Source organism: Cephus cinctus, unplaced genomic scaffold (genome assembly GCF_000341935.2).
Source record: "Cephus cinctus unplaced genomic scaffold, Ccin1 Ccin1_scaffold2234, whole genome shotgun sequence".
NCBI lineage: Eukaryota > Metazoa > Arthropoda > Insecta > Hymenoptera > Cephidae > Cephus > Cephus cinctus.
In genome coordinates, this window is record NW_014334192.1 from 49,368 (window position 1) to 72,533 (window position 23,166).

The 23,166-nt window shown below is 34.2% G+C and overlaps 5 protein-coding genes across 7 annotated transcripts; 3 read left to right on the plus strand and 2 right to left on the minus strand.

The window, feature by feature from the left end:
* The first annotated feature begins 114 nt into the window (after positions 1–114).
* Positions 115–5,668, plus strand: LOC107274095 (poly(U)-specific endoribonuclease homolog). The gene is made up of 7 exons (XM_015752861.2): positions 115–272; positions 2,321–2,779; positions 2,895–2,927; positions 3,060–3,584; positions 4,074–4,356; positions 4,449–4,881; positions 4,973–5,668. Exons 1-7 carry the CDS (start codon positions 221–223, stop codon positions 5,204–5,206), a joined length of 2,019 nt encoding a protein of 672 aa, XP_015608347.1. The 5' UTR covers positions 115–220; the 3' UTR covers positions 5,207–5,668.
* Positions 5,669–6,499: 831 nt separating this feature from the next.
* Positions 6,500–12,076, plus strand: LOC107274100 (probable 2-oxoglutarate dehydrogenase E1 component DHKTD1 homolog, mitochondrial). Of its 3 annotated transcripts, none has more exons than XM_015752871.2 (14): positions 6,500–6,857; positions 6,998–7,325; positions 7,505–7,794; positions 7,954–8,173; positions 8,265–8,614; positions 8,756–8,977; positions 9,090–9,247; positions 9,328–9,595; positions 9,673–9,880; positions 10,098–10,510; positions 10,585–10,705; positions 10,793–10,981; positions 11,083–11,168; positions 11,617–11,873. In XM_015752871.2, exons 2-14 carry the CDS (start codon positions 7,139–7,141, stop codon positions 11,722–11,724), a joined length of 2,820 nt encoding a protein of 939 aa, XP_015608357.1. In that variant the 5' UTR covers positions 6,500–6,857; positions 6,998–7,138; the 3' UTR covers positions 11,725–11,873. The 3 variants fall into 3 exon arrangements, 2 of the variants coding, with proteins under 2 accessions (XP_015608357.1, XP_015608358.1); XM_015752872.2 differs by having other exon boundaries at positions 7,005–7,325; XR_003061720.1 differs by lacking the exon at positions 6,500–6,857 and adding an exon at positions 11,938–12,076 and having other exon boundaries at positions 6,899–7,325; positions 11,617–11,779.
* On the minus strand, positions 11,866–14,427 carry LOC107274102 (NAD-dependent protein deacetylase sirtuin-2). The gene is made up of 6 exons (XM_015752877.2): positions 14,088–14,427; positions 13,578–13,817; positions 13,054–13,410; positions 12,711–12,906; positions 12,396–12,588; positions 11,866–12,320 (listed from the first exon to the last, which is right to left on the minus strand). The coding sequence occupies exons 1-6, from the start codon at positions 14,245–14,247 to the stop codon at positions 12,264–12,266; spliced, it is 1,203 nt and encodes a 400-aa protein (XP_015608363.1). The 5' UTR covers positions 14,248–14,427; the 3' UTR covers positions 11,866–12,263.
* A 353-nt stretch (positions 14,428–14,780) lies between these two features.
* Positions 14,781–21,689, plus strand: LOC107274101 (cystathionine beta-synthase). Its single transcript, XM_015752874.2, has 7 exons — positions 14,781–14,855; positions 15,841–16,844; positions 18,967–19,076; positions 19,168–19,517; positions 19,612–19,865; positions 20,250–20,520; positions 20,702–21,689. Exons 2-7 carry the CDS (start codon positions 16,762–16,764, stop codon positions 21,152–21,154), a joined length of 1,521 nt encoding a protein of 506 aa, XP_015608360.1. The 5' UTR covers positions 14,781–14,855; positions 15,841–16,761; the 3' UTR covers positions 21,155–21,689.
* Positions 21,690–21,829: 140 nt separating this feature from the next.
* Positions 21,830–22,802, minus strand: LOC107274104 (trafficking protein particle complex subunit 6B). The gene is made up of 2 exons (XM_015752881.2): positions 22,520–22,802; positions 21,830–22,346 (listed from the first exon to the last, which is right to left on the minus strand). Exons 1-2 carry the CDS (start codon positions 22,637–22,639, stop codon positions 21,951–21,953), a joined length of 516 nt encoding a protein of 171 aa, XP_015608367.1. The 5' UTR covers positions 22,640–22,802; the 3' UTR covers positions 21,830–21,950.
* Positions 22,803–23,166: the final 364 nt, after the last annotated feature.

The following is a 23,166-nucleotide window of genomic DNA, read 5'->3' on the forward strand; positions in this document are numbered from 1 at the left end:
TTCAACTTTTGTGACCAATGAAATATAACAGGACAAAGTACTGTACAGTGGTAACCAATTGAAATTGATTTCCAGGGGAAAGCGTAGTTGCCTCTGGGCAAGAAGTCTGTTGTCGAGACTTTAGTATAACTTAAGACGTTTACGGAGTATCACTCCGAGTACTCTCCGGATACTTTCAATTATTATATTCGCCGCTGACTTCTTCATTTACAGGAAGACGATGCAGCTAAAAACACTGCTTGTATCTCTGCTAGTGTTATCCCTTATTGTAGGTAAGTAAAGACCATGTGGGAATCCGATTGTTGTTACGATAAATAATAATAACAATGATATAAATATTTGATAAATTATCACAGTCGAAAAGACGATTTTAATTTAGGAAATATAATTTTATAGAATAAAAATAAGTGCAAAAATAAAAGATGGCCGAATTGAACCTAATGTTAATCGTAGCATCTGGTTTTTTGAACAAGCCTATTAAATATTTTGTTTTTTGCATTATTTCGTATTCTCAAAATTCTACTGGAATTAATTGTTTCTATATAGGGTGTTCCTTATGAGCATGGATCTTTTTTAACTTGAAAAAAGGTGCCGTTGGGAAACATTGTTGGCTATATGACTCACGTCTTTTCACCAATTATCATGTTTCTTAAAATTCTTTGAATTACTGTATATACGTATTGCTCTTAAAGCTTCCAGAACGATCTTTGAATTTAACGGCTAACACATGCTTTACAGGTGAATAAAAAGAAACGGTACTTTTTTATACAGCATGCATTTCAAAAATATGAATATTTCAGAGAATCGTGATCCACTACGTGGTTCAGAAATGATTTTCAATAGAAATGACTCATGAAGTGAACCAAGTTAATAAAATTAATTTGATAAATTTATACTTTGAAATTTTTGAATTGTTATTACAGACTTTCGAGATTTAATCGATTATTCATACTAAATACGTGCTAGCTTGGAATAAAACCTTGAAAGACACACTCATGAACAGTCCATCTACGGCCCTGAATCCTTAAGCATCTTTTATACCGTGTCAAGGATATTTTGTATTTGTATTTGTTCATCATCGAAAACGGAGTAGACAAATTTATAAATTATCTGAAATAACGGTGCAATATATAACTTTCTAAAAAAAATCAAGATCAGTTTGATTCGAATTTTTTTTTTAATACGCTAGTCAAATCCTTTGCTAAAACGTCAAGATTGTCGTACAGCACACAAAAATCTTGGAGCTACTAGAATCGTGACATAAAAACACCTACAGGCTAATACGTCCTGTCTGAATCGCTGAATAAATGATGTCATCGTTTCTTATAAATGTCTCGTAACAGAACGATTTTTAAGTACTTCATTGCAATACAAAAGAAAGCAGTCTAAAAAAATTAAAATATTAAATATTAAAATGTCTAAAAAACATTACGATACATATTTAGATACTATTACAAAATTTGAATGACTAACACATGCATATATAATTTATGTGGTGAAAGTAGTAATAAAAAAAAATTGTTCTGCCCATTTATAAATTTGAAATTATTTGTTTTGGTTTACAATATAAAAAACGTGTTTACGTGTTGAACTAATCTTGGCTACGATGACGATATATCAATTCCAAGAACATTGGCCTCGTTGCGCTCCAATAACGTTCGGATCACTTAATTCATAAATCTTCCTTGGGCCGTTACTAACTCCTCGTTATTGCTCAGTTATAAGGAGAAACACGGGCAGATATAATATTATTAATTTTTCAAGGTATTTCCAGAATACAAGGGAAATGCGTCTGAGACGACATACATTTTCCTGTGTTAATTCCAAAACCGTCTCAGACACTTTTTCCCTATCCAGTAAAGTGAACTTATGGTAATTCTGATTCACTTATAGTTCATTAGAAGCTTACGATTTTATAATACTTTAATACAGTCACGTTAAGGAAAACAATCTCAGTGGCCTGTACCCCGTCTTCGCGAAAGTTCAAGGCGCTTGAAATCTCCACATTGCGTCATGTATTATCAATGTGAAATTTAGCAGCAAAGGCAAACAGATAAATAATTATGTTAAAAGCGGTTGCACTTTTTTATATCTCTGAGTGAAAAATATTATTATATTTTTAAATATATTTTTTACATCAGCTGTGTTCATTGTGGTTAAATGCGAATCTAAAATTCAAAAATTCGATAATTAGAATATAATCAAATGGAGAAAAATCAACGAAAAGTAAAATTACTTTATCCATTTTTTGTTTTTACTAACGCGCGATAGTTTCTGGGTTAATAATATCACATTCGAATTTACAATAAATTGATAACAGGTGATGTCAATGCCGGATGGAAGTTCTGGAAAAAAAAGAAGGACAAGGATGAAACAACGGAAGCACCTACAGGAATTTCGACTTCGGCGCCTGGCAAGACCACAACAGCAGCGGCAGGAGGCACGACGTCAACGACACCGAAATCGACGGCAGCTACGACAGCAAAATCGACAAACAAGGCTGTGGCAGGAGCGGCGGATCCTGGTTTAGCTATTGGAGTTGGTAGTACCGGAAGTAATATAAGAAACAATGCTCAACCTCAGAGGCCCAATCCTGGCACCGACGTTGGCCTGGATATTCCAGGCCCCAGACCCAATCGACCAGGTTTGGGTAACGACAATGGCCAAGGGTACAGAAATTGGGCTGCTGATTTGACTGGTGCTGGAGAGAGAAACCCACCACCCAAATTGCCAAGTCAGGGTCCAGCATTGACTCCTGGTGGACAGCATCCAGCGCAAGGTGAAGCATTGAGACAGATAGAAGAATTTTTGAATGTTTATTAAATTAGGTTTTTAATAGCATACTTATTTTTTATTTGTCATCTAATTGCACCGTTTCTGAACCCCTACTCCAGGAAGTCGAACTCAACCACAGCCAGCATCTCCAGGTAAGAGACTTTATTCTTTCAGTACATGCATATGTTTCCAGCATAATCATTTAAAATGTTTTTTTAATTGGCCATATTTATCTAAGTATATTGATTACTGTAAGCAATGTTGATAATAATTGATTTACTTAGGCAGTAGACCAGGGACACCTACAAGCGTTACACCTGTACAGCCGAATAATGGAGGAAGAACACCACCAAGCTTAGGACCACGACCTGGCTCTCAGAGCCCTAGTCCTACTCAACAAGGAGGTCCCATAGCACAGACTCCAAAACCAGCAACTTCGTCTACTCCAGGAAAACCATTAGTGTCAACGTTAAACATCGGCAGTTTAAATCCTGACAGCAGACCCAAATCCCCAACTTCTCATACTGGTCAATCTCAACCGGGATCACCTACTTCTACTACGAGAGGTCCCGGGCAAAATAGACCAGGGTCTCCTACCTCTTCTGCAGGAAGTGCCTCACCTACCGGTGGTAAATCTTGGGCGGATATTGCAGCCACTGGAACTGGAAGTAACTCTCCTACACCTGCGCCAAGACCAAATTTAACTCCGGGTGGCTCGGTAACTTCAAATGGACAAACTGGACAAACCGGACAGACAGGACCTGCTGGATCAAGGAGTCCAATGGGTTCCCCAGGACAAACCAGTCCAGGTAGCACATGTATTGTAACTCATGAGGACTTATCCTGAAGCGTGCGTGCGTATGTGTGCGTGCGTGCAAATTTCTGAGGAGAAAATTGTGGATGAACCGATTAGATTGAAACAAGAAAAAAATTTGGTTGATGATATTGATGATATGATAATTTTTACATACTTCAAGTACTTCCTGTGGCAAAATAGGCCGTAGGCAAAATTAACTTCTCTGTAATGATAAGTTTATAGCATACGACACATGCATTTGTATCTTAGGGAAAAACTGGCACTAATGATCTTATACAAATTAACGTTAATTTTTAACGTCCCTTTCGGCTGCAGGCTGCTGGAACTTATGGCCTCCCGAATTTCATGCAGCTAAAAATAGTGATCACTATTTATTGTAAATATCTTCCTCTGGGTACGGGATGTTTCATTAAAACTTCGTTTCCCGATTTTCAAGAATATGTTTGAATATGTTATAATTTTCAATTTTTGTATTTGACAGGTCAATCTCGCCCTAGTCAAGTTCCGGTGCAACCTTATGGTCAACCGGGACATCAAGGATCGCAACAGACAGGTGGAGGAGGCACATCAACTGGAACCACGACAAGGAAAGTTTACTCAAGTAATCCAACGTATAGCAAAGGAAATACTATCACGGATGAAGACCTAGAGAAACTATCTGAAGCTCTTTTCATCAAGGACGTGAACAATGCCAATAGATACATCACAGTAAATTTGCAAAAGAAAACAACAGGAAGTAGTCCAATTGATGAAGCACCACAACCGTACGTATCTTTTACTATATATGGAAGCTCTGTTTGATAAAAAGAAACTTATTACAAATAACTTGGTAATTAAGTCAATGTTTTTTTTATAGGCTTCTGAATGTTAGACCAGAAGCTTTACAAATTCCAACAATTCAACATGTACTAGCAATTTATGATAATTATAAATTGGACACACGCACAAATGAATATATCAGTCCAGCTCAAAGACAAGAAGAAAGTCTCCTAGTGGATACATTTTTGAGTACTAATGTAATGTCAGCTGCCATGCGCTTCTTGGCTGACAAGGGTTACATTCGTAAGGATTATTATGAGTACAAGGATACTCTTCGCAGACTTTGGTTCAACCTCTTTTCGAGAGGTGATGGAAAAATAGGAAGTACTGGCTTTGAGCACGTATTCCTGACAGAACTGAAACTTGGAACTGAAGTCATAGGTCTCCATAATTGGATCTACTTCAATGCAGAAGAAGTTAGCAAAAGAGCTGATTATTTGGGTTATATTAAAAAAGTTGATTTAGGAGACGTAAGTTTACTGTTATATTTAATGTGTTGAAAGATGCTGTTAAATTACAATAAATAGATAATAATAATGTAAATTATATCTTTTTCTACAGAAAGCTTCAATTATCAAGCTGCATACCAAATTCAATGGAATCGATAAGCCAGTCACTACAATGTTTATTGGCACTTCACCTGAACTGGAAATGGCTCTATATACTGTATGCTTCTTCGCAAGACCAGACAAACCATGTCCAGTTTCTTTGGGTGGCACAAAATTCAACATCATGACATACAAGTTCCGATACAGGGGAAAGGATCTTATTGGATCAGCTTATCCTGACATATAAAACATTTCATTGACTTTGTGATATTCATTTTAGAAACTACATAATGAATTTTTAAATTAAACCAATTCAAAAAGGTATAAAGTTGTTAATACTCTTGTATATAGTCAAAACTTCTGACTACTGAATGGAATAAAATAGAAGTGGAGTTCATAATAATTAGTAGATTGAAAAATTAGATCTGCCAAGAGTTGAGTGTTTCAATAGGGTACATAAAATGAAAAATTATACATTCAGCACTTTTTGAGATATGAATATCTATCTTATATTTCAAAATGAAACTATACACTAATTTTGTATTGTAAAAAATTAGGCTGTAGAGTTTATGTATGGATGATAACAAAGCATGTTTTTAAAAGCAATAATGAGGACAATTCCCTTTTCACAAGACAGTCCATTCTATACAAACTCTTACTATTACTTCCGTTTCTATTAATCATAATAAATAAATTTAATAACAACCAACCTGTTAATGTTGTCCCACTTGTTTATTCTCCATTCAAACATAAAATATTATTTTCATCCTGATTCCTTCACTAACCACCCATAAAATTACTAATTAGAATAAGATTTTGAAACACAAATATCATAAGCACTTCGCGTAAGTAGAGCCTTGGTGCGGTCGGACAGCCAAAACAGACAGTACCACGAACTTTGCATGATCTGTATTAGAATGAGACACGAGCGATTTTTTCAAAATTTTCCATCATTGTATCTCTATTTATCTGTATGCATATTCGAGAGCTACCGCCATGCCTCCCAGTGCAGGCAGTAAATTTTGAATATTTCTAAAATCCTTAATCGCGGTACTAATCTGGTTTACCAACCCTTCGCGCAGAAACAATGAAAGTGGAAACGTTATTATCGGGGACAATTATTATTTTCTTGTCCGTCGTGAAATTATATATTCAAACAATTCTTTCGATTCCTTTATATCGTATAAAAAATTCAACGGCACCCCTTTTTAAAGCAGTACGAAGTATTTCACTGATTTCAAAAATTTAGCGACAGTTGGTGCCTCAGGAGTGCACCGCGACATTGCTACTTTATCGGACCGCGTTCTATTGCATTAGCTGAGATCATAGAATCGTCATCCTTTCCGTAACTGCTATTTGGTAAGTGCATTTAATTTAAATAAAGTCAGGACTAGTGCTTTTTTGTACTTCATTCGTATTGCTGATAAATACTTATCTTGTTTATACACGTTACAGAATTTTCTTTCTATCCTATAATTTGAACATTTAGTTATTAGAAATTGTTGGTTTCTACGCTTTTCAATAACAAAATTCTCAATTTTGTTGAGAATCTCTTTGCTGATTATTTCTTCGAGACTGATTTGGTAGAAAGCTGCAGTACCGACATCCTAAGATGCTGCGATCTGTACCACCCAGTGCTACAATAACCACGTTAGATAAGAGCAGTAAAGAGATACTAATAGAAAGAATAAGTTTACTCGTAATCGGTATTTGACACTAAAGTTATTGGCTTTTCGAGCACTATCTACAATTTTCTAACGTATATCCAGCACGTCACAATACCATCTGCTGAAAGTATTTTTTGTCTTATTTACTTACATCAAATTGTGTATCTATAAATTAAAATAACTTAGACAACTCCATATAGACAAAGAAATGATATCCGTGATGAGACTGAGGTCAGTATTCATAGTCAGTACATCGTTTTAAGCATGATCTTGAATCATCTTCTACTACGTATTAAGATGATGCGTATACAATCTTAGACCCTGCTTCGTTTCAAGCACTGATTGTAAAGCACAGCGATGTATATTTTAAGTAAACAGATAAGCGCCACCGAGTTTTATCCGCATAACGCAACGAGTAATATCAACCACAGTATAAATGACAAGAGAGCTGGGGTCGTCGGAAATTGTATAACACGCTCATGTGTAGTTAGTTAGGTTCAACGCGTCCAATCATGTACAGAAACTTGAGTACAGTTCTACAAAAACGCGAGTTACGCACGGGACAGAAATTTCATTGTACAATTATCTTTGGACGAGCAATACTTAGTACACAGTATTGCATTGTGACAATTGAACGTGGATATCACAGTGAAAATGGTGTATATGGATATCGTCCAAAAATACAAAAGCATTTCGAAGGTAATTGTTTAGAATATTTACAATACACTTGTGAATTTTTGTTTTTAATTTATTAAGTTAGTGTTTAATTAATGTACTAATAAAATGATACGTATTTAATTATTGGATGACTTTATAATTGCGAAGTTGATTTTTATTTTTAAACGTATATATATTACATTGAAGTTTTATAATTCCAGTGGGAGCGGAATGCTTGGCGAATCGAGCAAAATACAGCAACTTTTATAGACTCGTCACGGCATACAGAGAACACGCTCATAAACAGGCTAATATAAATCCCATTTCTCTCAAGAAGCCTGCGATGTTGCCGGAATTGTTACCAAAAAAATTTGGTCTCAATTTATCGGATAAAGTTTCCTTTCGGAATATTTTAACAACGAATAAATCTGAAGGCACTGTTAAGGATGCTCTGGATATTCTCAATAAAGTATACAGTTCGACAATGGGAGCCGAATTTAGTTATCTCGATGTAAGCTATATACTTGATACTGAAAAGATAAGACTGAGAGTATTGAACTCTGAGGAACTGCTGGATATTTTGATTGATCATGCTAATTAGTAGCTTAAACAGTAGGTGTGTATGTTTGAAAAAATTATGTCCAACGTTTTTGAAAATTTCTGCAATTAGACAGAAGAAGAAAGAGAATGGTTTGCCGAGACTTTAGAAAGATGTCACGACGAACCAATCGACAGTGATACACAAAAAGCCATACTGAAAGAGATGCTGAAGAGTCAGGTGTTTGATAATTTTTTAGCAATAAAATTCGTAAGCTTCAAAAGATATGGCTGCGAGGGCGCTGAAAGCATGATGGCATTCTTCCATGAGATCTTCAAATTATCAGTACACGGTAAAAGATCTTTAAATACCCTTTACAAAACCATTGAGATTACAAAATTTGTTTTTAACTTATTAAATTTTTCATTTTTATCCTTTTACAGATACTCTCAAGAACATAGTCATGTGTATGCCACATCGTGGACGCTTGAATTTTCTCACGGGAATGCTCAAGTTTCCGCCTGAAAAGTTGTTTCGAAAACTTCGTGGTTTTTCAGAGTTTCCTGATGACGTGCAGGCTACGGGAGACGTTACTAGCCACTTTACCTCATCCGTAAATCTTAACATAGACAATGAAAAGTTACACGTCACTATGCTTTACAATCCTTCGCACTTGGAAGCTGTGAATCCCGTTTCCATGGGAAAAACAAGGGCGACAATGCATGCCCTTGAAGATGGTGCATACAGCGATAGAGAAGATGCACAGTGGAGTGACAAAGTTTTGAATCTTCAAGTAAATTTGAATATTAATATTACTTCATTTCCAATAACTGTCTTATCATTGATCACGATTAGTTTACGAATACAACTTATATTAAATGGAAACTATCATTTTTGAAAATTACTTGGAGAAAAATTAAGCCAGATTTTTTAGGTTCATGGCGATGCTGCATATACCGGTCAAGGTGTTAATCAGGAATGTCTCGCAATGAGTTATACCCCCCACTTCGAGATCGGTGGATCGATTCATATTATTGTTAACAACCAAGTGGGTTTTACGACTCCAGCTTCCAGAGGACGATCATCTAGATATTGCACTGATCTAGCAAAGTTTATTGCTGCCCCTGTTATACACGTTAACGGCGATGATCCGGAGGTAAATATTAACTTAATATAAATTATAGATTTAATATAAATTACCATCAATTATTCATTTTTACTTATAATTAAGATTGATTTATTATCATTGGGGTATATATTTTTTTTAGATGGTCATTCGAGCAACGAGAATTGCGTTTAAATATCAGAGAAAATTTCGAAAAGACGTCTTCATCGATTTCAACTGCTTTAGACGAAGAGGCCATAATGAATTAGATGATCCAACATTCACTAATCCGGCAATCTACAGGATAATTCAAAACCGTCAGTAAGTGATTGTAAAAAGTATAAAGTTAAAACACTTTTAAGGCAATGAAATATCGGTATGGTATTCTTTTTATTTTGCAGGTCGATACCGGATCGATATCTAGAGAACTTAATAGAATCGAACGTCGTTACTCCTGAGGAAGGAAAATCCATCATTCAGAAACATACAGATTATCTGTCGCAAGCATTGATGCAAGTTGATAATTATATTCCTCAACCGACTTATTTTATGGGAAAATGGTCAAAGATGAAGCAAGCTTCATCAGCTGTGACAACTTGGGAAACGGGTGTTGATGTAAATCTTTTAAAATTCATAGCCAACAAAAGCGTACAGTTGCAAAGTGATTTAGTAAGTGACTGTAGACGAACTTCTTATTAATTTCAATGTAAAGAAACATTAGAAAAATATTTTTTCCTTGCACTCAGGACATACATCCTCGTTTATTGAATACGCACATTAAAGCGCGGCTGAAGAGAGTCGAAAATGACAAACAACTTGACTGGGCTACCGCAGAAGCCATAGCTTTTGGATCCTTACTGTACCAAGGATACCATGTCAGGATTAGTGGTCAGGATGTTGGACGTGGAACATTTTCTCACAGGCACGCTATGCTTGTCAATCAACAGACGGGAAGTAAGAGACCATTTTTGAGATAATTATAAATCGTAAATAATACGCACGAATGAGAAATTTGTTGATAAAATTGTTTATCAATTAATTGATACTGCATGAAAATTGAAATAGTACTTCAGGTACACAAATAATAAAACAAACGTTCTTTACTTGAAATATTAATTTTAGTTTTGTATAAAGGATTAGATTCTGTATCATTAATCAAAATATGTTTAAGGTATCTTCATACCGTTGAACTCCATGGTCGAAGGGCAGATAGGAAAAATCGAACTTGCTAACAGTATTTTATCAGAGGAAGCCGTTTTGGGTTACGAGTATGGGCTGAGCATCGAATCTCCAACTACTTTACCCATATGGGAAGCTCAATTCGGTGATTTTTTCAATGGTGCACAAATAATCATTGATACATTCATTACAAGTGGAGAAACTAAATGGATGACCAGCAGTGGTTTAACTATGCTTCTACCTCATGGTTACGATGGTGCTGGTCCGGATCATACTTCTTGTAGAGTCGAAAGATTTTTACAGTTGACTGATAGTAAAGAAAACAAGCCTGATGGAGATAACGTTAATATTCAGGTGGCGAATCCCACGACACCAGCACAATACTTCCATTTATTGAGAAGACAGGTAAATCCAAGGAATGTCCATCTACTCTTGGAATATCTGTCGGTCGTGTTATATTTTTAATTTGTTCTTTGTAGATGGTACGAGATTTTAGAAAACCACTCGTGATTGTTGCACCTAAAACTTTATTACGTCATGCTGCTGCAACGTCTTCGTTCAAAGATATGGGATTAGGAACAAGTTTTAAAAATGTTATAGGTAAGGGTATCTATAATAATGCTTTTATATAAATTAAGCATAACAAATTACGAAACTCCTATACATCTTTAAACTATATCATTGCAGAAGATAGTGAGGCTGATGTTAACGAAGTGACCAAAGTTATTTTGGTTAGTGGCAAGCATTATTATGCTCTAAACAATCATAGGGAAGTTGTAGGTGCTAAAAATGTAGCGATTATTAGGGTCGAGAGTCTCTGTCCTTTTCCAATTTTGGAGTTGCTCCAAGAAGTGCAGAAGTATAAACACGCTCGAAGTAAGTTACACACAGTTATTTATGCTCATTGTTTATGACCATAAAAAGTATTTTAATTTCCAGTAGCCAAATTTCCCTGTATTCATTATCGTTTATTGTAGCTTATATATGGAGTCAGGAGGAACCACAAAATATGGGACCATGGTCTTTCGTGAAGCCACGCTTCGAAAATTTATGTGGACGATCAGTAAGTTTTGTTATGTTCAATCTCCAGCATCAATTGGTATCCAGGAAATATTTTCCGAATGCTGTTATCAATCACGTATAATATCAGTAACATATATTTATATTGTAACAACTTCATTATACTGTTAAAAGTTTCTATTCATAGAATTAATGTTAGGAGTGGAAAGCAATGAGTCACTTTACCTCTCATATGAAAATTTAGTCATTCATTTCCATTCTATGGTTACTGTCTCAATCTTGAAGTACAATATTTTAAAACAGTCTTCTAAATTCTTGTTGTTTTTTGTGATGTTAAATATTTGTTTCATTAATGTCAGTAACAAAGACCAATATTGAAAAACGATAATATTATTAGCACGCTATATATCATATAATAATATTGTTTGCTAACGTTATTCAGTTTGTGCTAGTTTTTTGTTTTATATACAGATTGTTTTCTAAATTTTCAGTTAAAATATTGTGGGCGTGAAGCTTTGTCAACGCCAGCAGGGGCCATCGGTTATATACATCAGCGAGAGGCAGAAGAAGTCATTGTTAAACCGTTTACAATAGAGTGAACACCACTGAAGAATAAATTCGTCAAAGCTGATATCCTAGAACGTGATTGGATACGTAAGCATACATTTTTTTACTGATTTTTCATTTCAATGTAATCTCTATCACTATATTATTACTTTGCAAATAATAAATACTTCATATAAGTGTTTGAATAATTTATTCATTATATATTGAAACGTACGGTATAACTATAATAAAAAAAAATTTCCTAGAGCCATGGATGCGAATTAACCGAAAATACATAACAAAAGATGTCTATTAACATCTAATTGAACTGTAAAAAACATATAAGTAATTGCAAGGAATATACTTCTAACATTTTAATTAATCGCGATACAGTAACTATTTCATAGAGCCTGAACGTCTTATACGGAATAATTATGTTTAATTGATAATTCTATTTTATTGAGCAGCTAATAATTTATTTTAAATAAATCATGTATACCTTCAAATAACAGAATTTTAATAATATTTCAACTTTCAGTTTAATCTGAAAACTTTCGGAATTAATAAACTGACTAGATTATGGAGAGTTATTTCATTTTTCAGCATCTAATCGTTCGTGTTCTTTTTTCACTAGCGTTTTCAGTTCCTCCTGTAAAATATTATAAGAAAATATATCATCAAATTGTTCAAGGCTAATGAATTTTTATTATTAACTCAAACTTACTTCCCAACCAAGCTTATCAGCGAGTAGTTGACATCCAGTATCACAATCTCCCAACCATGCAACATCACGAGCCAAGTGACCATATATTGGATCAAACACTAAACCTTGTTTCAATCCCAGAAGCTGCATTACTCTGTCCTCCACTCCAACCTTTTCTTTATTGATAAGTAATCGCGGGCAATTAGAAGGTACCCTGAAACATAAACGAATTCAGACAATAACGTTTTACAGTTTCGGAAGTGTAATATTTTCTTATATACATATATCCTTGCAATGAATGTTTATAACGATAAATCTTCTATATGTAAATATTACCTGTCTATTAGAGACGCAAATGGATGTACCACTAAACTTGAGCCCATGATAATTAATAGATCAGCCTTTTTGAAGTCCTGATCAATGAGAGTATGAAATCGATCAGGTAACATTTCACCGAAAAAGACAATATCTGGTTTGACAATCCCCTTTTTACATTCTTCACATTTTGGAATTAGACCTCCAAGTATTTTTTCTGGTATCAAATTGAAATATCACATAATGAAAAACTAATGTTATTTCTAGAAAGTACTTTTCATATATGCTAATATGATACACAGAATGGCATATTCGTAAATATATAGAATATCACAGAGATTAATATTTTAATCTCAGGAAATACCTTTCATCCATTCAAGAGAATAGGGTGCTCGACACTTTAAACAATGTCCAGAATGGAAGCTGCCATGTGCTTCAACTAGCAATTCACTGGGAAGACCTGCTACTCTTTCCAAAGTGTCTATATTCTGTGTATAATGACGCAATAATAATCCTTTCTCCCATAGTAGTCGAATAAAATAATGAGAAGGGGTAGGTTTAAAACCTCCAGGCATGAGTTCTTTTGCCAGAGTAAAAAATGGCTCTGGATTTTTTTCAAAGTAATCTATTTCAAAAATTGCTTGCGGATGTGGCAGATTGTATTTATCTAAATTGTGATATAATCCACTTGAAGGTGAGCGGAAGTCTGGAATTCCTGCAGCTAACATCATAAAAGATTAATGATTTGAATTTCCATTTTCCAACGTAGATCAGAAGTAAATTATTGTAAAAATATTTGTCTATAGATTATAATAATATTGTTCTTGGGTCATTTACAAAACAATGTTTAACCAAAGAATAATAAATTGATTCCAGATATCTACTTACACGTAGAAATTCCAGCTCCAGCCATAACAATAACATTCTTGCACCTAGTACTTTTTATATATTCAGCAATGCCATCCAAAGAAAGCTCTGTAAGAACTTTTTGCGATGTCTGTTCACTTTCATCTGTGGAATCATAAAGCCGTAATTTTTGGGCCAAATACTTGCAAACTTTTTCTACTGCAGAATCGTCTTCCTCTTGCCCAGAAGAGGAATCTGCAGGTACATTGTCTGGATCGTTCTCTGTAAAATCATCCATATAAATGCAAAATAGGCTTATCATTTTTATCAATATTTAATAAACAAGTTTGAGGCAAGGTTAATATTTTTCAATAGTTTATGTACATGCAGCTTTGAAAATTTTACCATGAATTACTAATACTGTGCAAAAGGAATAAATAAACCAAATTTTTTATATATACAGCCATAAATTTAGTTTAATAGAATCAAAAAACATAACCTATATAAAGCGAGTATATGGTAAGTAACATTGGAAGCACAGTAAATAATTACCAGTTTGCTTTTCCACAGCTTCCTCACGCTTATCCACAGCTTCCTCATGCTTATTTACAGCTTTCTCACGCTTATCCATGACATACGATACACAAGTAAATAATTGGCAACGTACTGCTGTCACTTGTACTCGACTTCTAACGCATCTTATGAAACTCATTCATCAAACAAGACTACTTTACACACGATATAACGTCCACTTGCATTTCAGATAATATGATAAAGAGATAATATTGTTAAACGCATCACTAGTGAGGATACTACATTGAAAATAAGTGTTGAACTTTAACAATTACTGTTTTCGCCTTACCTACACATTTCTACACTTTACAAAAAGTGCAAAATCTCACGAGTGGTTCAAAATATCATTAAGCTTCCACTTTTTGAAACGTACAAAGTAAGTTCATATTTTAAGTTTCGTTCTTCGTATCATTAGATTATATTTTTCAAAATAATTTGGCATATGCATAAATATCTGCAAACGGATTATGGTAATCATTATTACTGATTACTCTATGCTCTTGAAAAGGTAGCTGCTATCTACTTCTCATTATATTTAATATCTAAGCATAATCATAGGATGCTTATAAGATATCGGCATAACGGTAAAAGAGTATCTCAAAGGCGCGAATTGTATTCAATATCTAGATGCAATCCGGCTATCATTTGCAAACATTGCAAACGAAACAATAACGTTTGCAGACACCCGCATTTTACGTTTTCAAATAGCATATGCGTGATATAAATTGTACTTGGAATGACGAATGGGTAAGCAACAATATCGTGGTTTATTCAGCTCTTTCTCATAACAATTCAGGTCATATGATGCATGTAACATATTGGAATAACAGTAAAAGAGTGTTTCAAAGCCATGAACTGTATTAAATATCCAGACTGATCCGCCGACCCAATCCGGCTATCATTTGTAACAGTAACGTTTTCGTTTACTTTGAACGACGAATGCGTAAGCAACAACAATATGGTTAATTCAGTTCTTTCTCATAACGAACCTGCTCATAAATTTAAATTCTGTGACGATCAATTTGTATTTTAGAGAATTTTATATCTTTGCTATTAAATATGAATATTCGCGTATATAATTTTTCGAGCTACAATCACGAATAATTATATTTATTTAAATTTATCAATAAGGCGCTCATAAGTCGTCAAATCTATACAAGCAGTCTTTGAAATTTTTAAAAAAGTCTGCATATCGCCTCGAATATCATTGATTCGATAAAATAACATGGGATAAGACAGTTTCTATCGTTGAGGGCTGTGCTCGACCATAATGTAAAAATTTTTTTCAGAAAGCTATGGTTTTATATGACATTTCATGAGTCGCAAAAAAATATACAGTATATTTTTTAAGGTTAGTCATAAAAGAAATAAGTAAATGACTGTGCACCATCTAAATCATTTTTTATTTTTCAAATAAATATACAGAACATCGAATTTTTAATTATAACGAAACGAAGTTGCCTACGTGTAGATATTTACCACTGTTCATGAACGCAAAAATTCTAACAGTAACCACGATGAAATGTTATTCTAACGTTTGCGAAATATAAAATTAGGTTATCGCATTTATCATAACTATTGACCCGTATCTCCTTTGTGACATTATTCAACAAAATACGCAGCACTAACTCAATTTTAACATTTATATATTATCCGCAGTTACGCACGTATATGACAATCAAATTATAAGTATACAAACGAATTTGTGTAATTTTTTTACCGTGTTTTCCAGATACTGAAGTAAACACAACATCCTCAACGAAAAATCGCAGGAATGTCGTATGGTATATTCTATAGGAAATATTAGGAAATAATTTTCGCGTTAAGAACTATCCGAAGAATCAACACCAAATATGTTCCTTAAATAATCATATTTTACTTATCTTAGAAAATAATTGTCGACAGTTCTTTAGGGAAAAAGCAACATGGATTTTGCGAAACACGGAACATATAATAAAACACATGTTCGCCGAGCCACTAAGAGCCAACAGTACGAAACAAAGCTAAAAACTTTATTTTTTTTTTGAAGACAGACTTTAAATCGATCTGAGCTCGATTTTTTGTAGAGCGAAGCAGACCGATTCGTCGACATTTGTATGATCTAACTGAAAATGAAAATTTGCCTGATTTCGAGAAATTCCTCGCTTTTCCCGTCATTAGGTACTCCATACATTCATATATATCATATTTGCACACATTAGAACTAACTAATGAGTAACAAACTAAATGGCTGGTTTAGTTATCCGTAGCTAATAGAACTTGCTTGTTTTCTAAGCCTCGCAGCCCTAGGCTACTCTCTTCGTAATCTGTGTGTATTAGTCCATATGAAAGTTTTATATTTATTAAGTTTAATTATACTCCAAGTGTTAACGGATTAAAATATTGCCTTTGCGAAATATTGCGAATGTTCGGCAATGGCGCAGGTAGAAGAGATGTCTTGAAATACAGGGTGGGAGATATGCGCACGCCCTATAGCATTTACTACACTATACAGTACATAATCATACCAATGCCTCGTTCGCTGCGTGTCACACAAGGAAAAGCGTAAGGGAGTCAAGTATTCGTTCAGCAGTGCTCAGTCAGGATTTGAAGAAAGACCCGATTCTTCAGTACGATCTTCTTTTCTTGACCATCTTTGCGATTTTGGAGCAAAATGGAATTGGCTCGACCGGACCGGCCATCTCGCTGCACGTGGAAACCAAATGCCACAAACAGCCCACATACTAATCGATCGCAGTGAGTAGTGAATTATTGTAATAAGAAATTATTATTTGTGTGTTTAGTTGTTCATTTTGAATTATCCTGTAGCGGCATCCTTTTACTGTGCTCCTAATACTTATGCGTTTGTTAATTGTGTTGCATCGTTTAAACAATGATTTCCAGACTAATATTTCTTAGTAACGTGACATAGCATAATATTCTGCACTATGCTCGAAAATCAGGTTTATTGTATTACATATAAATTTAGAATGCGCATTTAAATTAATATCTCGAAATTCTATCTGTGGGATAAGCGTAATTTTGTACTGTGTTTATTAAATCAAGGCAGTAGGAAATCTCAGTCGCTTCAGTTTGGAAAAACTTGACAGATGTCAAAAGTCCTGCCATTAATGTTATTTACTCATAGTAACCTGTTTTGCAATTAAGGCAATATTTAGTATGAAATATCAGAATTATAATATGCATTTTTCAATGTATACTTGTTATACCGACAATTTATGAGAAATTATTGTATAGTGCTTCCAGCAATTTACAACCTTTACGGCACCTAAGTTAGGTTAGGTTAGTTTATCCTTGAATGTGAGTTACGTACAGCTAAAGGACGCGAAATTCTTTATCGGCAACTGCTGATTATATAGTAAAACAGATAATACGAAGAAACTTTAGTCCTTTACCCGTTGATCGGATATTTTTACAGTATGCAATATACTTCAATGATGCAGCTGAGAAACGTAATTAAACGTTATTCTTTCGTAAGAAAACACAGCGTTTCTCACACTCGATAACTTCCCTAATAGCCGGAAACAGCATATGCCAGCATATTGCTTGCACGATAACAGAATGTATTATATCACGCTCTTGTCTTGTACGTTAGTAGATTAGTATTTCAAATAAATGGATTTGTGGATTTTATCATTTAATTGTCTTTCTCTTAACAAAATTGCTCTCTAGAAATGCGTCAAGCTTTAAAATATTTTCGATTTGCTATTATAGCTTTTAAAAATTAAAAAACATCTGTCAAATCACCCCCTGGGAGACGCCATATTCGAAGTCTCAGAAATCTTTAAAAAGTATAATTTAAGCTTCTCCATCGATAGTATCTATTAACGACCGTGCTTTTCCTAGCTTACCCATGAAGTTATATTTATAGAAACTTATGTGCGGGACCCCGTACAAGGGTTATAGTATTTTTAGATGTTTATCTTCAAATTAAAAAGCATAAGCCCAAAATTTAAACGGAGATAAGTCAGCCATCTTATCGTATGAAAACGTTCGACCAATCATGAGAGGAATTCATTGAAAACAAGAGCATCATAATACGTTTTGAAATCTTCCATGTTTTTGACGTTATCGCCTCGTTGCACAAGTGTAAATCAGTATAAATATATAGAATAATCGAGGACCAGCTATAAAAGAAATTTTCCCAAATGAATTAAAAATAAAAAAGTATTATGGTTTTATATGAATCCTCTGCTTTTTATGTCACGGTCATATGTAGATCTCTTACGTTATCTTTAATCCCGGAACTGTTAATAATTACATGATCACTTAAGACATATGACAGCCAAAATGAACCAGGCCGTAACATACTGTTCAACACGAAATAATATTGACAGCAATAATAAATTTGCAATGATAAATTTGGATCACTCGAAATTGTTACAGCAGATTTATTTGATGTAAACGCTCGCTTGTATGGTAACTCTTAGATATATAAAACTCGACTTTTTTTAAATTTGATTTTGAAGGGTTCGTCATTGCGTCTAAAATTTGGCCCATTAAAATTTGCATGTCTTTATTACATCTGTACCTTTTATTTTTACAAAGGCGATTGTGTACGAGGCTCCTGTGTGTTTTATGCAGTCGTATTTAAAAATATGATTTCGTATGAATATAACAGTAAAACGAAATTAACATCCGAGCAGAGGTCTTCGGTGTAAATTAAAATACCAAAGTCGGTTTAATGTCTGATATATACAAAAAAATAAATCATCGATATTAATTACGCGTATCGAAGCATTTTGTACACTTTATTACTATTAGATGATTATAGTTGCGCTATAGTGCTTAGGAAAGTTATCTGCTAATATGTAATTTCGAACTTTGATAAGATAATTAAAAATTTCTCTGATTGCAGATTTAATAATCGGAAGGAAGTCTTACCTGATATTTTATGTGCCATTGGACAAACACCAATGGTACAGATTAACAATATTCCGAAGTCCCACGGAATTAAATGTCAACTGTGTGAGTATTAAAGTAAAAATTAAATGCAAATTTGTATAAGAAGATTTTTATTTAAAAACTGTGTAATAACGCAGTTCATGAAATGTTTCAGTGGCAAAATGCGAATTTATGAATCCGGGTGGTTCTGTAAAGGATCGCATTGCATACAGAATGATTCAAGATGCTGAGGATGCTGGTATCCTTAAACCAGGATATACGATTATTGAACCAACAAGTGGTAACACTGGCATTGGACTTGCAATGGCTGCAGCTGTTAAAGGCTACAAATGTATTATTGTTATGCCAGAGAAAATGTCTAATGAAAAGGTATATACACTTCATGCCCTGGGAGCCGAAATTGTCCGTACTCCAACAGAAGCTGCATGGGATAGTCCAGAGGGTCATATCACTGTATCTCAAAAATTACAACGTCAGATCCCTAACAGTATTATTTTGGATCAGGTACTGGTCATAATATAATCTTTATTGTGCACTACTTGAATTTACAAAATTTTCGTTTTCTTGAAGGTAATTGCTTGTAAACATATTTTTATAGTACACTAATTCTGGAAATCCATTGGCTCATTACGATCAAACAGCTGTTGAAATTTGGGAGCAGTGCAATGGAAAACTTGATTATTTAGTAGGCGGTGCTGGTACCGGTGGCACTATTAGTGGGATTGGTCGTAAATTTAGAGAAATAGCTCCTGAGGTAAAGATTGTGGCAGTCGATCCAGAGGGCAGTACGTTGGCTGAACCACCGGAATTGAATAAAAGCCAAGTGACTTTCTATGAAGTGGAAGGCATAGGGTATTTATGATAGTTATTATTGCTTTAAATAAATTCAAATAAATATGAAAGTATATTCTACAATGGTGGCATGTTTCTAGCCATTACAAAATATAGTTTGCAATCAGACTTCTGTTTTGGTAAAGGAATTCTCTAGAGTAAGTGTTAATATATATGCAGTCACAGTTTTGCTTGGTTCAAAATCTGACTGTTGATGATTATATTTCTTTTCAACGACTTGTGTAAAAATCAATGTAATTTATTTAGAGTTCGTTTGAGAACTTATATTGATTTGTCATATTTTGTTTAGATAAATGATTCAAATAGGTTTTCTTGAACCAATTCAAATTTATCATAAAATTAAGTTTGAGCATTTACTGTAAATTTTATAAATAATTCCTCTAGGTATGACTTTGTTCCTACTGTCTTGGACCGTGGTGTAATCGACTTTTGGGTGAAAACAAATGACTGTGAGTCGTTAACCGCTGCTCGAACGCTGATCCGCGAAGAAGGTTTATTATGCGGCGGAAGTAGTGGAGCAGCTTTAGCTGCGGCACTTAAAATCGCTGAGGATTTGCCCGCTGATAAACGCGTTGTGGTCCTTTTGCCAGATGGAATTCGAAATTATATGACAAAATTCGTATCTGATCATTGGATGGAAGCCAGAGAATTCTTGGTGAGTTATTGGCTACTGTCCAATATTATGATTATCTTAGATCAACGCATGTGTATTAGATGGAAACGTTTGATGATTTATAACTTTTTTACTCAAATACAGTCCTATACAAATCTCTGGATCATTTTGTCAAATTTAAATGTTACATAGTAAGCCTGTATAATTCTGATTTCATTTATAGAAACCACCTCCTCCAGTGGAAGCTAACAAATGGTGGTGGAACATTCCCGTGTCGAATCTGCGGCTGAAAAAGCCAACTACTCTTCCGAAAGGTGCATCTTGCCAGGAGGCGGTACAGATTTTGCAAAAGGGCCGTTTCCACCAAATTCCTGTAACAGACGACGACGGTAATGTCAAGGGCCTCATCACTCTGAATGCTTTGATAACCGGCTTAATTTCGGGAGCAGCAAGTCAGACGGATCCAGCGGAGAAACTGTTGGTTAAGAAATTTAGAAAAGTTGCTCTTGCAACACCACTAGGACGACTGTTACGAATTCTTGAAGAAGATTCGTATGCGGTCATGTTGGATGAAAAGCATGATGGCAGATTAGCGGGAATCGTCTCGCAAATTGATCTCCTCGAATTTATAAGTCATAATCAAAATATGCCACAAGCTAATGGTAGTGCTAACTGATAACGTGGTGAATCAGTACGATTCTTCGTTGTTCACTTTTAGAATGTATGATTATGTAAGGCTTAATGAGAAAATTATTTGAAATTTTACTTTTGAAATTGTGGAAAACTCTAATATATTAACTAAAGTATCAAACGTTAATGATACCTACTGCAATCGTTCCTCATATCTTCGACTGATATTATAAAATGATATATTATTTACAAATAATTGAGTGCTTATATTATTGAATTTGATTGCATGATTTGAATATTTACAATAAGTCACAAGTTATTTTGGGGGGTGTCGAAAGCGTCTTGCGCGTACTGCAAACATAACTCTTTTTTTAATCATGTTCGCAGTATTCACTGAACTATCGGATCTGAATATAGCAAAGTCATTTCTATACATACTATAAAGTGATTAAATATTTGTAGAATGTGAATTTCATTGTAGACATTTTTTATTGATTGTATTTATTGCATGGTTTGCAGGAATTATGGAATTTATAAAATATTGTGTAATAACTGGAATAAATATGACTTTCTAAAAGTTATTACTTGGACTTAATAGCATTGATATAGTAGTTACAACTTGTTTAAATTATATATTTACATTTTTTTTATCTTTGGAACAGTGAGAATAAAGTATAATTCTAGGAATTTGGAAAGAAATGAAATTTGCACTGTTTTTGGATATAATCAATTCTGTTAATTATTTTTTTTTAACGTACACTGCATGACAGATATTCCATTCAATAAATGAATTTTAATATTACAATGCTTTAGTTAATATACTTTTTCTATGATAAGAACAGCTACATTCTTTGCACTTTAATATGAAATATACAACTTGGTAGGGCTGATATTTCTGCAGTAACAGTACTGACTGCTCCAAGATTAGCAAGGCTACCTCTAAGAAGACCACATGAGAATGCAAGTAATCGTGGACTTTCACGCAGATATTGTTTACTCCCCTTTGAACCAATATTGGCTAATAAACGGAATTCGTTATCCTGAAGCATATATATACCATGATGATTTGTCCTCAAGTTATCAATTTGCTTGTGGTAAAGTGTTGACCAAAAATCGGTGCAAATAAATTTTATTATATCCAGCTCATCTTTAAACCTCGACCATTCCCTCGATAAGCGTTCTATAATGCGATATCCAACGCTATATCCCATCCATTCCAAGCGAGAAAGTTCTTCTTCCTTAGAGTGAATACATTTCAATTATTAACTAATGTATTTTATATCAAAAAATGTATCAAAATATCTTAAGATGGTTAGCTTGAGACAATTATATTCCATCATACAGAAGAGTATAATTGGATCACTATATACATAAAATTGATACACTACACTAAATCATATGAAATACTTACTTTATCATTATCTGCTTTACTTAGAACGTATGTAACCATTTCTGCATGTAAATATTCAAAGAGAGACTGCACGCCCTCACCAGTTGGATCGGCTTTAGAATCTAATCCTTGTTGCTTCATAATGATCGAATTATACAAAACTACAAAATTGTATATAATTTTTCACTCTGTCCTATGCATCACGTAAATATGTAGTCTGTACATACATAAACTTCATATAAAATGACAGTTTTAGTTCTGGGTTATGTTATGTTGTGGAAAATGTCAAAATCGCATTTTAGTTCGAGCATCCGCCGCTTAAGGAGGCAGCACCTCCCGAGCAGAGTATATGGCGCCACTTTTTTGATAACCTGTGAACTTTCCATGACAGTATTATTGTGTATGCAGTTTAAAATTTCAAAACAATTTAATAAGCTAAAAATAAAATGGTTCACAAAATAGGTCGATACAATTCAAACTGCAATGAAGCTATTTAAAAAAAAACATTTTTAGAATCGCCACCAAAAGTGGTTCTTACTTGCTCTCAACGAAAATTCATCACTTTTTCATCTCCCATACCATCTCTTCCAAATCTCTTCACTTTTTCCATAAGTACCTCCATTTTCATCTAGTGCATCTTATACCAAAAGCATATCTAATGCACACAC

Bases quoted from the DNA above. Each gene is read 5' to 3' on its own strand.
- LOC107274095 (XM_015752861.2), top strand. From the start codon at position 221: ATGCAGCTAAAAACACTGCTTGTATCTCTGCTAGTGTTATCCCTTATT. The intron at 273-2,320 runs GTAAGTAAAGAC...AATTGATAACAG, and splicing joins AGTGTTATCCCTTATTGTAG to GTGATGTCAATGCCGGATGG. The intron at 2,928-3,059 runs GTAAGAGACTTT...TGATTTACTTAG, and splicing joins ACCACAGCCAGCATCTCCAG to GCAGTAGACCAGGGACACCT.
- LOC107274100 (XM_015752871.2), top strand. From the start codon at position 7,139: ATGTACAGAAACTTGAGTACAGTTCTACAAAAACGCGAGTTACGCACG. The intron at 8,615-8,755 runs GTAAATTTGAAT...CAGATTTTTTAG, and splicing joins ACAAAGTTTTGAATCTTCAA to GTTCATGGCGATGCTGCATA. The intron at 10,511-10,584 runs GTAAATCCAAGG...TGTTCTTTGTAG, and splicing joins TCCATTTATTGAGAAGACAG to ATGGTACGAGATTTTAGAAA.
- LOC107274102 (XM_015752877.2), bottom strand. From the start codon at position 14,247: ATGAGTTTCATAAGATGCGTTAGAAGTCGAGTACAAGTGACAGCAGTA. The intron at 12,907-13,053 runs GTATTTCCTGAG...ATTTGATACCAG, and splicing joins TTCTCTTGAATGGATGAAAG to AAAAAATACTTGGAGGTCTA. The intron at 12,321-12,395 runs GTAAGTTTGAGT...AATATTTTACAG, and splicing joins CTGATAAGCTTGGTTGGGAA to GAGGAACTGAAAACGCTAGT.
- LOC107274101 (XM_015752874.2), top strand. From the start codon at position 16,762: ATGGAATTGGCTCGACCGGACCGGCCATCTCGCTGCACGTGGAAACCA. The intron at 19,077-19,167 runs GTGAGTATTAAA...GAAATGTTTCAG, and splicing joins CGGAATTAAATGTCAACTGT to TGGCAAAATGCGAATTTATG. The intron at 19,518-19,611 runs GTACTGGTCATA...ATATTTTTATAG, and splicing joins ACAGTATTATTTTGGATCAG to TACACTAATTCTGGAAATCC.
- LOC107274104 (XM_015752881.2), bottom strand. From the start codon at position 22,639: ATGAAGCAACAAGGATTAGATTCTAAAGCCGATCCAACTGGTGAGGGC. The intron at 22,347-22,519 runs GTAAGTATTTCA...ATTCACTCTAAG, and splicing joins GTAAAGCAGATAATGATAAA to GAAGAAGAACTTTCTCGCTT.